The sequence below is a fragment of the Peromyscus californicus genome, unplaced genomic scaffold, assembly GCF_007827085.1.
Source record: "Peromyscus californicus insignis strain IS unplaced genomic scaffold, ASM782708v3 Scaffold_6__1_contigs__length_162567912, whole genome shotgun sequence".
Classification (NCBI taxonomy): Eukaryota; Metazoa; Chordata; class Mammalia; order Rodentia; family Cricetidae; genus Peromyscus; species Peromyscus californicus.
The window spans coordinates 27,251,194-27,266,988 of NW_026294584.1; the positions used below are offsets into that span (position 1 = coordinate 27,251,194).

General features: G+C 37.9%; 1 protein-coding gene across 1 annotated transcript in view; it reads right to left on the bottom strand.

Moving 5' to 3' along the window:
* Window positions 1-4,969: 4,969 nt before the first annotated feature.
* The window catches only part of Vwde (von Willebrand factor D and EGF domains), a 70,818-nt gene continuing 59,992 nt past the window's right edge, over window positions 4,970-15,795 (bottom strand). The window contains exons 26-29 of the mRNA XM_052721842.1: window positions 9,098-9,193; window positions 8,911-9,006; window positions 7,383-7,478; window positions 4,970-5,109 (exon numbers count right to left, since the gene is read on the bottom strand). Coding sequence (XP_052577802.1) covers window positions 4,979-5,109; window positions 7,383-7,478; window positions 8,911-9,006; window positions 9,098-9,193 — 419 coding nt within the window. The 3' untranslated portion in view covers window positions 4,970-4,978. The remainder of the gene's footprint in view (window positions 5,110-7,382; window positions 7,479-8,910; window positions 9,007-9,097; window positions 9,194-15,795) is intronic.

Genomic DNA, 15,795 nt, shown 5'->3' on the forward strand with positions numbered 1-15,795 from the left:
AAATGGCAGTGCCAAACATTTAAAGGCACATCAGTAGCAAGACACATTCTTGGGCCAAAGCCCTCGGGGCCTTGCCTATCCAAGATTCACCCATCAGAGCTTTGCTTCCTGGGGGGCAGACCTCTCAAACTTAATTGCCACATGCTGTTCCTCCTACATGGCCACTGGCAGATAGAATAAAAGACTAGATTATTGAACCTACTTTTAAACTAAAAAGCAACTATTAATCTCAAATAGTTTATATTGGTTTGGATTTTTGTATATTGACACAAATTTAATGTTATTTTTGTTATACTGTATATATATATTTCTTCTCTTGTTTAAAATATTGTACCTATGCAGCTCATTTAAAAATGTAATGTATAGTTCTAGTCTTTAAAAGCTGTTATTACAAATTTTTTAGGAAAATTAAGAAATTCAGGTTAGTAGTTAGTCATCTATAACAACCAAATTTGTGGCCATGTTAGGTATGTTTTCAAGGTCAAGCAGATATATTTTAGATAGATAGATGGTCTTCAAACACTTCAGAGACCTACAGAATATGACATTTAAGATGTTTTAATAACATAAGGCTTTTCATGACAGTGAGACATACCTGCTCCTGGCAGCATCAATTTATTTCAAAAAAATGCTCATGGACATTGAAGACCCTCCATATGGAGTTTGCTTTCATTGTGGCAAAGTTAGCTACTAGCCATTGCCTCTACTGCTGGCATCAAGCTGTCCAAATTGGACAAGCAGGACACAGAAGAAGGCAACTGCTGAATTTTGCCAAGACAAGGTAAGACAGCCTTTAAAAATTTGCTGCTTCACCAAAAAGTCTGTCAGATACTTTAGGCCTGTAGGCCAAAGAGGGATGCTTTAATGTTTCAGAGGAACCTTGGGTGACTGTCCAGGAAGCCAACTGTTTCTGTTATTTCTATAGTTTTGGAAGTTGCTTGCTCTGTATTTCTTGTTTATTCAGGTAATATTATATTCTTCTCAGGTCTCTGATGGGATTGAAGAACATATATAGTTTTACAGTTTTCCTTGTTATCAAATTCAAAAAATAAATTTACATAAGAGATGTAAAGTTTATAAGGTTGAGAAATATAAAAGCTTAAGTTGTTTATCTAAGAAAATGTTTTAAGGTCTAAAATGATAATTTTAGATTGGTAATAATTTATGATAGAAAGTGGTTTGTTTAGGTATAAAACTTTGGTCTCATCAATATAAGATAATCATTAGAGAAATTTCTCGAAATTTGCCAAATACAAATGAACTGAACAATGTGAATGTAATTTTTACTTGATAATTGTTCTTATTGAATATAGTTTTATTCTGTTAAAGTTAAATCCTTTCCCTTTTATTTAGACAAAAGGGGGGAACATTATGGAAGAATCTTTTCTGTATACTTTAAAAATTTGTCTCTGCCTAAGGCACCTTCTGATTTGTTTAGGCAGGATTTCCAGGGAGAAAGTGGAACTCTGAGAAGAAGAGAAGAGGAAATACGCCAGCAAGACACAGAACAAGTAGGACATACAGAATGGGAGAGAGATAAAAGTCACATGGCAGGATGTGGATTAATAGAAACAGGGTAATTTAAGTTATAAGAGCTAGTTTGGAACAAGCCTAAGCTAAAGGCCAAGGTTTCATAATTAATGATGAGTCTCTGTGTCATTATTTGGGAGCTGGAGGCTGACAAGAAAGACTAGCCACAAAGAATTGTTTGTTTGAGTTGACTTAAAGTTTATGCTCACTGGCTTTACTTGTGTAACTCAAACATTACTGACTTGGTTCTTTTAAAGAGTAAATATTTAAACTTGGCAACAAATTATATCTACTAAATGTAGTAATCATTGAAAAATATAAAACCAAATATTGACATCCACTGATTCCCCAGCATATTTAACTGTTACATTTTAGCAGTAATATTAGTAATAACAAGACTAAGATGTATATGCTGGGCTTTGTCTTTCCTTTTTAGTGCTGACGATTGAACCCAGATTTCCATGCATGATAGGCCAGTGTTCTCCACTGAGCCATACTCTAGCACTTTCTTCAGTTGCTGCATGCCAGTCACTGTAAAATTGACATTAACCACATTTTAACTTTAAAATTACCCAGTAGCCCTGGAAATAAGTATGATAACCATTATGTTGTAAATGAATAGATTCAAGAGTACAAGACAGTTATGTTTTCTATATAAGTCCACATGCTTGGGATGATGTAGAGCCAGGATTTGGAGCTGAATTGCAACCATGGTCTGCCTGTCACAGGCTTCTGCTGGATGTGTCCTCTCATGACTCTCCTGTCTTAGTCCTTTACCAGCACTGTGATCTTAGTAATACCTTTCCAGGTATGAAAAGGTATTCTGCATCTACCCCTTCCCAACAACACCCCTCACCCTGCCCCCACCATCAACTTTGCATCTTTTTGTTTTGATAGCCCAGTCTACTTAGCGCTCCCCATGTGTGCTCGGGTCTGGAATGATCCACTGGAGCATGAGAAGTCTAGCAGTGGTCAAACCCTTGGAAAGAAATTACTCCCTAGCAACTATCTACTGCCAATAGCTAATCAGGGGTGGGGCCTGGAACCTATTTAGGCCATCCGTGCTGGAATTTTGGCTAACTTGATCTTCTGTGGCTTGTGTGCAGTGACTGCAGTTTCTCTGAGTTCACGATTGTCATATCAATGTCTTGTCCCGAAGACAGTATTTCACATCTCTCCTCCCATCCTATAGCTTCTGTGTGTTTTCTACCACCTCCTTCTTGGTGTTCTATGATTCAAGCTACTATTAAGCTACCATTTTCTTCCACTGGTATCTGTACCTAGGTGCTGGGATAGCTGAAAGCCTCGTGGCAGCGATGTAATACATGCTTCAGAGTAACCCACTGTGTCTGAGAATTGGTGCTAGACTTTGAGGATGATCAAGAACCACGTCAGCAGCAGCAAGTCCTCTAGAAAGCACTGGGTTGGTGCTTTATGCTGGAATCTTCAGTATCAGCTTCTCAGACCTTCAGCAGCTGCTGAAGTTCTTATAAAAGCCTTGACAGTCTCCAATTCTGCATTAAACACTGTGTATCTGGGAGACATCAAGTGTCATGTCATTCTGACTGGCCTCTTATAAAGACATAGTCACAGCTGGAACTGAGAAAAACACAAATTTGCAAATATAGTGTCATATCAGAAATATCAACTTAATGTGTAAATATCAAACCACACTTCAAAGCCAAATTCAAAATACCGAAAGTACTTATTTTGTTTTCCTCTAATACTGACAACTTAGATCATTCCATATTTTATTAGGTTTTCAGTTTTTATAATATTTTAAAGCAATGTTCAAATAAACTTCAAAAATTATCTTCAACTTTTTCTAAATCAAGTTTCATATCTAATGGTAGAGGCCTTGTAAATAGAACACGTTTCTCAATGATGTTTCATCTGTAATAGAAAGAGAAAGTCAAGTTCCGGTATGACCTTTAATAGCTCTTTATTTTCTCTTCCTCTGACATGATGCACAAAGCCCTTTCGGTTCTGTTGGCTGCAACACTCAGCACTGTTTTCATAAAATAGATCTGAACAAGAGCAGGTGTGAAGGTAAACTGACTTATATATATGTGACCCGTTCTCAAAAAGCATCCCATTAAAATACTCAGGATCCAATAAAACTGCCTTTTATATCATTTGGGAAAGGCTACATATTCAGAGTATTTTACACATTTCTCCCCAGTATTTTACACATTCCTCATTCCACATCCTTTTCTTTCTCCTCCACTCTCCTCTCCTCTATTCAGCGGAACACACAATGGCCGACTTAGATAGGGCTTGTTCATATCTAACCAGTTCAACATGGAACAACTTTGCTTTCTGAATTTCACACCATGGCTCTATTTTGTTCCTGCTATTTTCAGGGCAGGACCATATTCCGGTGCCGGAAGAAAAACATACAGAAACTGACTTTTCACCCAACACAGACTGATCCAGTTTCAAGCTTCAAGAAGAATTTTTTTTATCATTTTCAGCATTATAATATTTCAGTATATTTTGATCTTTCTGCCCTCTGGGCTGTTTTGTTGTATTTTGACATAGTCTCGCAGGTCACTGCACAGCTAAAGATTAGGTCAAGCCTCTGACCCTCCTCCCATCCTTGCATCTGAAGGGCTTGCCCCTCCGACCTTTTGAAGGACTAAGTAGCATATGATGGATTTTATATTAAAACTCATAGAGAAAGGCATCTTTGAGGAGACTGCCAGATGTGCACATGTATGCATACCTGTGTGTCACCACTACACACCTTCAATATGTATAGAAATCAGAACCAAACAACATCTTGATAGTCTGGAATTTGAGTAGTAACTGAGCAGGTATAGTGCAAACTTTTAGAGAGAAGCTTTGGAATAAATGTGTTACAGCAGTTTCCTTACAGGTCAGTGTGAGGCCCTGTCTCATACAGCAAGGAACCCTGTTCATGCCTTGGTTCTTCAGTTTCTGAAATACAAATTTCAGTGATTCTAGAATGCCTAATTCTAGTGATCGGCACATTTCTTATCTTAGAAATGGATTTTAATAGACAACAAAAAAGAGAAAGAATTTTTTCAGGGAAAATTATGAGAACAGACTTGATTTTTGGTACATGGCCATTAGAAATGTATGGGGCTGGACTTAAATGAGTATGGTAGTGACTTCCTAATTTAAAGTTGTGGGTATGTTGAGAGAGGTGAGGCTGGCTTTTCGATGCATTTGACCAGAGCATAAACTGGTTGTATCCTATGTCCTCCTATGGAGTAGCTACCTGCTGGGGTCTTGGAACCCTGCATCCCACTGTACAGTGGGACCTAAACGTTGCACTGCATTAGATGCACATAAGATATTTGTGTGAGTGTAAAATGACATTAGCTTTAGCTTTGGAGGCAAATATTGAATCCATATATGCTCTGCTTTGGAAATAAATATTAACAGTTGTCAGTTACCAAGTAGAAGACACACAGAGATGCCTCTATCTATTATTTGTACTATCAGGTACCTGGATCTTTCTTTCACATTTGATTCCAGAGTATCCAGTGCGGCAAGAACATACACCAGGAAATGCACATCTTCCTCCATGAAGACACTTCTGGGTACAAATGGCTGCAATATGCAAATGCTTTTTTATTCACCGTGTCTTGAAATAAAATCCCATAATAAACAGTATTCCACTGGCCTGAAGCTATTTTGTGATTGGAACCTTTACTGTAATTCCCAAAGCCATTACTTCATATGATACATACATGAACTGAAACACCACACAGAGATATGTACAATTTCTGTGCTGCTTAAAAATAAATAAAATAAATTATAGTTGACCATAGGAAAGAAGTGCATTGGAAACAAATGTGTAACTTAAATTTTCTGGTAGGTGCATCAGAATAGAAAAGAAACAGGTAATGAAAAAGAATCTGTTGGTGACCCGACTATAGGCAGATCTAATTAATCTATGTGCTCTCTTACTTTAGAACCTACACTCCCAATTCAAGGTGTACTTTATTAAACTAAAATTGTATTAGTTATGTTTTAAGGTATTTGAAATACATATTTTTAAAGGATTCCAAAGAGACCATTGGTACTGGCATGTTTATGAAGCAATTTATATCCTACTTAGCTCCCTGACTTCTTCCCTCCCTTTCTGTTGTTCTGTAGACAGGCTCTTGCTATGAGCCCTCCCTAGCTTATACTCCTGATGTAGCTTGAACTGGCTCAAACTCATCGCTGTCCTCCCAGACCAGCCTTTCAAGTGGTTGGATTACAGGTGTGCACCACCATGCCCAGCCCATTAGTAGTTTCTTAAACATATTTTCACTATCCATACCAGAAAGAGTTTCATTAAAATCTCTCTCAAGGTAACTCTAAAAATATCTATATTTATCTCAGTATCTATTTGTGCATCATCATCTATAAAATGCTTGTAATAAAATAATCAATTGTAAGTAGGCAAAATGGCCACCATAAGGGGGAAGGTCATTGCATTAAACATAAATACCATGCAGTGGCATTAAAAATTTTAATGTAATACTTAAAATGATGTTTTAGGACAGGTAATATGTTTTTTAAGTAATATTGAGTAAAAATAAACATACCATAAAATTTTATATATATAGTTATTTTTTATGGGAGTCACACTGTTGTAGTATGTAATTTTGAAAGTTCATATAATTCAAGAATTGACAAGCTGTTTTCATCAGGGTTGCTGTATGTGGTTGGGTGGGAATATAATACTCAAAGGTTCTACACTAAGAAGTTCTATAATCTAGGTATCATAAAATTGAATGGGCATTATCAGCATTTTCTAGAAGATAGCAATAACATTTATGTTCAGTTAGCATTGTCAGTACATTAGATAGTTTCTGGACAACTGGAAAGAAAGCATTTTGAGGAAGAGAGTTTGGTTTTTTTTGAGTTACATAAAGGTCCTGCAATGTGCAGAAACCATATTCCCATCTTCAGGCTGTGCTTAGAGACTCTCAGTCTATAACTATGGGAGAAGCTTCCAAATTCATGGAGGATCATGAGGAACAGAGAAGACAAAAGAAGGCAATGGAAGGGAATATGATCAGAAGACATTATACACATGTGTGAAACTCTCCTAATGAAACGCATTATTTGTGTGATTAATATGCTATTTTAAAACTTTAAAAGGAAATAAGAGAAATAAACCACAAATGAATTTCTCACTTATTTCAAATGGGTATAACACTGGCTAATGTTTACTTTTACATCTAAATTTTTAATTATATTTATTTTTATTTTGTGTGTGTGACAGCCTTAAATGTCGGTCTGACATGACCCAGGACCATCTGGGAAGGAAGTCCGAATCAAGTTTTGCTTAGATCAGGTTGTCCTATGGACATTTCTATGGGAGATTATCTTGATTAGGACTTAACTGATGTGTGAACACCCAGCCTGACAGAAAGTGGATGGCACTATTCCCAGGTTTAGGGCCCTAGACTGTTGACAAGTGAAGAAAGCTACCTAAGCATTGGAGTATTGATTTCTCTCTTCACTGTGGATGTGATGTGAGCTTTGAGCTCCTGCCACCGTGACCACCAGATAACAATGAAATGTGACCTATAATTGTAAGCTAACATAAAAGATTCCTTCCTTAAGCTGCTTTTTGTCAGAGTGACACAATGAAATTAGGATAGTATATTGGCACATATGTGGAAATCAGAAAACAACTTCTGGTGTTCTGTTATTTTCAAACTGGGTGAGAATTGCCTCTACCCACTGAGCCATCTCGTGGGCCCATCTTTTTAGTTTCAAAGGGATCAGAAATCTAAAATTTTATTTTATTTTCTCCATGAGCTACAGATTAATTATTCCCATAGGTTCATACTCAGGCCATCACGTAGAGAAAGGTTCCTTACGTTTCTCACACTGTACCCCTTCCCAGGCAGAAGGGCAATGACACATGCTGGGAGCTATGCATTCACCACCGTTTTTACATTTTTGAAGGCAGATTGCTGCAAATACAAAGGTAAACAAATTAAAAACTTAAACTGCTAGTCTAATTTTAACATAAACTACAAAAAGTAGAAAGAGAATAATTTGTAAGCCAGGAATTAAAAGATCTTTGCCTAGCTGGGAATGATGGAGCACACCTACAATCTCACCATTTTGGAGTCTAAGGCAGTGAGATCAGGAGTTCAAGTACATCCTCAGCTACATAGCAAGTTCAAGGACAGCTTGGATGATATAAGACCCTGCCTTAAATAAAACAAAAAAATCAGTACCGTTTTATCAGTTAATCACATTCTTGAAAAAGTCTCATCAACGTGTCTTGCTAAACAAAAGCTGACCAAGGAAACAATAGACATACCAAGATGGATGGGGGAAAGACCAGAGGCCTTAACTCTACATAAAGAACTGTAGTCAACTAAGGCATGCTGAGAGTGGGAGAAACAGTCTTCCCCAGGGAAGAGCACCCTGATTCGTTATCAATACCAATTGGTCATTCCTGAAAACATACATACAAGAAATACTATGCAGACTGAACAGGTTGTATTTAGAAATCTGTCTGTCTATCTATCTATCTATCATCTATTATCTATCTACACACACACACACACACACACACACACTTGGCATCAATGAAAGAGGCCATGAGTTTGAAAGAAAGCAAGGAGCACACATACGGGAGGGTTTGGAGGGAGGAAAGGGAAGGCAGAGATGATGCAATTCTATTATAATCTCAAAAACAGGGGAAAAAAGAAAGACAAGAAATATGTGATTTTAATGATCTCCAGAGCACCATGGTTCATCCTAACTTCTCCCCCAATTGTTGGAGTTTTACAATGATTTACATGTTGAACAATATACTATAATAACTGTTAATTCAAAAAAAAATATTTTAGTTTATTTGGAGACAGAGTCTCATTATGTAGTCCTGCCTGATCTGAAACTCACTGTGTAGACCACCTTGAATTCACAGTAATTTGTTTGCTTTTGCTCCTGTGTTGGGATTAAAGGCACGCACCATCATACTCAGATCAAATAACAATTTTATACAAAGAATAAAGAAAACACTGAGTGAAGGTTGTCACTGCCATCTCTGCAGCTGATCTGCTGGAATGGGTAGAATCCCACCCTGGAAAGGCCTGAACTGCTGAACCCAAGTGGAGCTAAGAAATCAGTGCTTTTTTTCAATCCTTCCTCTCAACCTAACTTCAGATTGAGTCCAGACCTGTAGCTTATGCTAGCATATGTGTTTACAAAACTGTCTTCCTGTGACTCCATCTTTCACTATTTCAAAACGCCATCTCCCAAAGTGGGAATGAATGAGCAGATATAAAAGTGAACAAATGAAAACAAAAAGACTCTGTCTCAAATTCTGCTGTACACCTTTGTGGAAGTAGGCTTTCCCACTCTGAGAGTCATAGTCTTTGTTTTACTTACGTGTGTTACACCGTTTCCCACTCCAACCAGAAGCACAGGAGCAAATATTTGGTCCCACACATTTTCCCCCATTCATACACATAGGCTCACAGATGCCTTAGGGTTAAAAAAAGAAAAAAAGGGGACTTGTGAAACAGCAAAGACTCAGTTTTACCTGTAGTGTGCAAATATTTTAGTGGTGTCTTACTTTTTTGGCATCTCTTCCCGGTGTACCCACCGCGACAGGTGCACACATTATTTCTCATACAGTGGCCACCATTCTTACAGGGAGGGTGACAGACAGCTAAAAGAACACATGACAGTAATGTGTGAACAGTACGTATTCAATTATTATATACTGCACATTGCCTCATGGGCTTCTTATCTATGAGGCCGTAAGATAGAGGAATGTGCTATAAAAATAAAAGATCACAAGTGCAAGCCATTGCAGCTGTCCTTTCTAAATAATAAAATGCAGAACTCAGAGCCATCAGCCTCTAGCAAGTTAACACCATTAAAATGCCTTAGCATTGGAGTCTTCACTATAATCCTGCATGCATTATGAACCTTAAATTACATTTCACCAGCGTGAAAGGAAATCATGAAATGATCTGGACAGAACCAAGAAAGTGAATCAAAGCTTAGCTCAACGTTAGAATATATTTCCTCCTATGCAAATTAGAATGACACCCACCATTTGCTACATTAATTCATAAAATCATTAGGATATACTTTAAAATGGCTTCAATATGATCAAGCTATGAGGCAGCTTTATATGACTGGTTCCTGTGAATGTTGGGTAAAATCTTTTAAATGATAAGTCTTTTGCTTTGTTGGAAATATGTGTTAGCTGTTTAGTGTACACTTTCCTGATATTGACCACACAGGGGTGTCTATGCTAGGAAACAAATCTGAATTTTGTCATTTTAATGAGATGATGGCTATTGTTTTGTGTTTTTTCCATATATTAAAATTAAATGGTATTTTATTTCTTATCCAGTGCTGAGGATTGAGCCAGGGTCCTATAAATGCTAAGCAAGTGCTCTACCATCCAGCTACTCTATAGACCTTAAATATTGTGTTTTCTTTTCTTGTTTATTTGTTTTGTTTAATTGTACCCAAGATAGCTTACATGGACAAATTTTAATTTAATTCCTCACTGGACACACTTCCTCCAACAAGCCTACAACTACTCCAGCAAAGCCACACCTCCTAATAGTACCACTCCCATTGGGGGCCATTTTCTTTCAAACTACTACATTCCACTCCCTGATCCTCAAAGGCTTGAAGTCATATCATTGTGCAAAAATATATTCTGTCCAACTTTAAAAGTCCCCATAGTCCATAACAATCTCAACTTATTGTAAAGTCTAAAGCTCAAAGTCCTCTGTATAATCAAAAGCAAAAAGCAGGTCACATACTTCTAACATATAGTGGCACAGCATATACATTACCTTTCCAAAAGTGAGGAAATACTGGACCAAAGCAAAATTGAAAACCAGCTGGGCAAATTACAAATTCTGTATCTCCATGTCTGATATCAAAACGCTCTTCAGATTTCCAATTTATTTCATCTTTTTTTTTTCCTGCAACACACTTCTCTCTCTTCTGCTGGTCCCACTTCTTGTTAGCAGGTTTCCTACCATTCTGGCATCTCTAACATCTTGGGGTCTTCAAGGCAATCCAGGCTTCAACTTCAAAGCTTCGTGCAATGGCCTCTCTAGGCCTCCATTCAGGAATACCCCTGACACATGCTTGGCCTCAGCAGCTTTTCTTAGTCATGAAGGAAGATTCCTTAACACCTTTCTTCTTTCCTTGATTCTAAATCCAGAAGCTGCCAAGTTCTGCTGCTTCTTGGGGCTAGAACATGGCCCCCTCATTCAACTAAATCTTCAGCACCTTTCTATTTTCAATAGTTTCCGTCACTGCCTAAGCTTGTATGTCCTGAAACTTGATCTATAGACCAGGCTGGCCTCAAACTCAGAGATCTGCTTGCCTCTGTCTCTAGAGTGCTGGAATTAAATGTGCGCACCACCACATCTGGTTCTAAACTTTTCTTTAATTCCTTTTCTAAAGTTGAAAACATGACTGTGTGAGATCTAGCCCTGAGGTCACAACTCCCTTTATTCCAATTCTTAATCTGTTTATCTCTTTGAACACAGGACTTATTTGCATTCCACCTCCTGGTGTTCCTTTTCTCCTCAAATTGTACATTTTGTATTTTTTCTTATTTAGCATGCTCTTTTCCATTATAAATCTTCATTAGAGTTACCACTAATAACCACATGACAGAGACTATACTAGGCTGTTTTGCGATTTCCTCTGCCAACAGAATTATTCCAAATCTCTCCACATTAGCCTCAGGTAGACTATTTGGACAAGGGCAAAAGGCAACCACATTCTTTACCAAAATATCATTTTGGCAACATATTAAAATTCTCCTTTGAAACCTCTTGATCCAGGCCCCCACAGTTCATCAAATCACACTCAGAACCATTTTCTTCCTGTTCCTACAAGTATGGCCTGTTAAACAGTGCTTGAAGCATTCCATTGCTTTTCTAACCCAAACTCCTAAATTCCTCCAAACAAAAGTATGGTCAGGCCTATCACAGCAATATCTGAGTCCCTAATACTACTTCTAGAAGTCTTAGTTAGGGTTTCTGTTGCTGTGAAGAGACACCATGACCACAGCAATTCTTTTAAAGGAGAATACTTAATTAGGGGTAGCTTATAGTTCAGAGGTTTGGTCCTTTATCATCAGGGTGGGTGGCATGCAGATAGACATGGTGCTAGAGAAGGAGCTGAGAGTTCTATATCCTGATTCTCAGACAAGAGGAAGTGAATTGTAACACTGGACATTACTTGAGTATATATGAGACCTTAAAGCCTGTCTCTACAGTGGTACACTTCCTCCAACAAGGCCACACCAACTCCAACAAAGCCATACCTCCTAATAGTGCCACTCTCAATTGGGGCCATCTTTATTCAAACCACTCTACTGGATGATGGATTATGAGGTGGGTTTTAGTTTGTTTAAAAAAAATGAATTTCGAGCCGGGCGGTGGTGGCGCACGCCTTTAATCCCAGCACTCGGGAGGCAGAGCCAGGCAGATCTCTGTGAGTTCGAGGCCAGCCTGGGCTACCAAGTGAGTCCCAGGAAAGGCGCAAAGCTACACAGAGAAACCCTGTCTCGAAAAACAACAACAAAAAAAATGAATTTCAAATTAATGGGTTTTAGTAAAAGAACTTTGTAGACTGCCAGTATGTATTAGATGCACTTTAATAACTGCTTTCTTCATTTCCAACCCCTCTAAAAACATAATTGATTTTAAGAAGATTTATAAATAAAAATAGCACTTTCAGTACAAAACATACAACTGGATATCTTAATGAATAGACTGCATTAGGTTGAACCTTTTCTGGTTCATGCTGAGTACTTTTTTTTTTTTTTTTGCCAATTTCAAGTCTTTATTCTAGTTGGCTGGGAGTACACTCAGGGACCCAAGTGTAGCACTGAGTGTTTGGGGTAAGGGGTTTTTAAAGGCCAAAACTCCTTTCTGGTATCTTGTTCCACAGCTGCAGCTGAGTACTTTTTGATGCACACATGCATATGTGTGTGTGTGTGTGTGTGTGTGTGTGTGTGTGTGTGTAATGTATGTGTGCCAAGGGGCATGCAGATCAAAAAAAAGTTTCAGGAGGCAGTTCTCTCCTTCCCCTGTGTAGATTCTTCAGATTGAACTCTGTTGTGAGGCTAGATAGCAAACACCTGTACTCCAAGATCCATCTCGTCAGCTCTACTGGTAGATTTTTTTCTAAATATGTATCTAACATAATTTGTTAGTCATGGAAAAGAAAAATATAAGGTGTGTTTATACATCTGTGGTGGTTTGAATAAGATGGCCTTCTTAAGCTCATATATTTGAATGCTTTGTTACTAGGGAGTGGAACTCTTTGATAAGATTAGAAGGATTAGGAAGTATGGCCTTGTTGGAGGAAGTATTTCACTAAGGGTGGGCTTTGAGGTTTCCAAAGCTCATGGCAGGCCCTCTCTCCCTCTCCCTCTCCCTCTCCCTCTCCGTCTCCCTTTCCCTCTCCCTCTTTCTCTCTGCCTGTGGATCAGTATGCAGATCATAACTCCTTCTCCAGCACCATGTCTGCCTATGTGTCACCATGCTCCCTGCGATCATAATAATGGACTAACCTATGAAACTGTAAGCAAGCTCCAGTTAAATGCTTTCTTTAAAAAAATTGCCTTGATCATGATGTCTCTTCCCAGCAACAGATAAATGGCTAAGACTACATTTCTCAAGCCATACATTTGAAGTCATGCTTATTAAGAAAGTAATGTTTATGTGATATTTGCAGCTTAATTTCACTCTTCTCTTTGAAAATCTACAGTGCCTATGCCAGTCATATTTACTTTCAACCATATCCTGTGTAATTTGATTCAGTTGCCCTCAGTGTGTCATCCACCTTCTCTTCCCCCATATGACCAATCTCATGAGGGGATACAATCTCTTCACATCAGGCATGAAAGCCAGAAAGTCGGAGCCCTTACAGTAGACTTATAGTAGATTTCAAAGGTCCCAGCCTGCTCTGTTGAAACTAGTTTCCAAAACCTGCTTTCATTTCACAGCAAGTTGTTTCCCAGTCCATTAAAACAAGGCACACATTTCTTTTGTTCAACTTAATAGATTAGAGATCATCTCCTTTATTATTCAGTGCTGGCACCCTTTTTGGGGAGGAGTATTTTTCTTATAGCCCTACCCCTACTGCAAGTAGCTTGGTACTGTGAGCTTGTCATTTTCCTTTTACTTCCTCTGCTTGAAACTATATTTATAACTCTTTAGCATACATTTAGTCATAACCCCTTAGTTTTCAAGATTTTCCTTAACTGAATCCTCTTTCTATTTCATAAACTGGTTCTTCAGAGGAAATCTGAATTAAAGGAATACTATCCCTATGCCCATCTCTCTAGTGTTTAGTGATATTTTCTTCTTTGTTCCAGTTTCTTCCTGTGAATCTGAATCAACTGCTCAACAAAAGATATGATTGTAAATCACACTATACAGCAGATGTCATTAGGAGTCATTTTATTCCAGTGTTCCTTTAGCAGAACATAGTATTTGCTTTTCTCCTAGCTCTCTGGCCTATCTCACCTCTGGTTCTTGGCCACCCAAGTAGTATCAGGGTTCTGCTATATTCATGGATCAGTGTTTTCCTCAACCATTATCAGACAGTCTTCCTCCTTCAGTAGATGGGAACAAACACAGAGACCCACAAGCTTGACAATGTGCAAAGAAATCTCAGAACATTCTATCTTAAATTTCATATCTCCGCAAATTTCTCTACTCAGGGCTCAGGGAACCCTGTAGAAAAGGAGGCAGGAAGACTGTAAGAGCCAGAAGTGATGGAGAACACCAAGGAAGGCCTTCTAAGCACAGTGTGACCAATGCACATATAAACTCAAGGAAACTATAAAACCATGCACAGGGCCTGCATAGGTATAAGACAGATGGAGTCCTAGCACCTCTCATTCCTAACCCAGAAGATATCTCCAAATGATAACTAACCACAAAGGAAAAATTAGTGGTTTTGCTTTGTTTTTAGTGGAGTCTCACTGGATATATAAACCACTCTTAAAGGCAGACCCCTTGCCCAGCAGTAGATGACTAACATGAAATTAACTCAATGGCATCTTTGGAGGTTCTTTGTCACCCAGTGTTTTGTCAAGGCATTTTCTTTTCTTTTCTTTTTCTCTATGGGTTTGTGTGTGTGTGTGTGTGTGTGTGTGTGTGTGTGTGTGTGTGTGTGTGTGTGTACATCTACATGTGTTTCTTGTGCTTTTATTTTTAAAGTTCTTTTCCTTCTATTTCTTTGTTTTGTCCTATTCAAGTTAATTTTATTTTATTATTATTTTCTAGATACTTGTTTGTTTTCTAATAAGAGAAAAAAACAGTGTGGATTTGGGTGGGAGGGGAAGTAGGGAGGACTAGAAAGGAATTAAGGGAGAGAAAACTGTAATCAGAATATATTGTATGAAAAAAAAATATTTTCTACAAAAAATAAATCAAATTGTATCACATAAAAGTGTTAATTTTATAAATTTATTGTAAAGATGTTTAAATATATTCTAAAATATGTTTGGTATAACTCTAAGACTAAAGCTAAAGGAAATATTTGAAGCATTTAATTTACTGGCATTAGTTCCTAGTTCATACCTATATTCTCATGCCTGAGACATTTCTATTAACTGAGAGAGAGAGAGAGAGAGAGAGAGAGAGAGAGAGAGAGAGAGAGAGAGATCTATAGCAATGATTCTCAACCTGTGATGTAAGTCACAACCCCTTTGGTGTCTAATGACCCTTTTACAGGGGTCACATCAGATATCATTCATATCAATTCATAACAGTAGCAAAATCAGTTATGAAGTAGCAATAAAAGCAAGTTTATGAGTGGGGATCACCACAACATGAGGAACTACATTAAAGAGTGCCTGCATTAGGAAGGTTGAGAAACACTGCTCTAGAGGGTTAACTAGATGGGGAAAGGTATTAAAATATGGTGCAAAAAAGGAAAATGATCCTTGTGTCTCCACATCATTTTGCATAGTGTTGTACACAGATGCACTTCACAAACGTTTAATGAAGCTAAAGTCAAGAAAACATTAGACATTAGATAAAACATTAACATGGGAAAACATCAGACATTAGATAAAATGTATCAAAAAATGATTGAATTGAAAGCAATGGAAACTCCACTACTCACTATAAACTGCACTAGCATGTTGTCCATTCACATCTTAGCTTGACAAAACTTCACAGATAGTGCCCATGCTGTTAACCTAACATATCTTGAATATTTGGCAACTCTGGCACATTTGCTTGAGTTGGTTTTTGTGGCCTT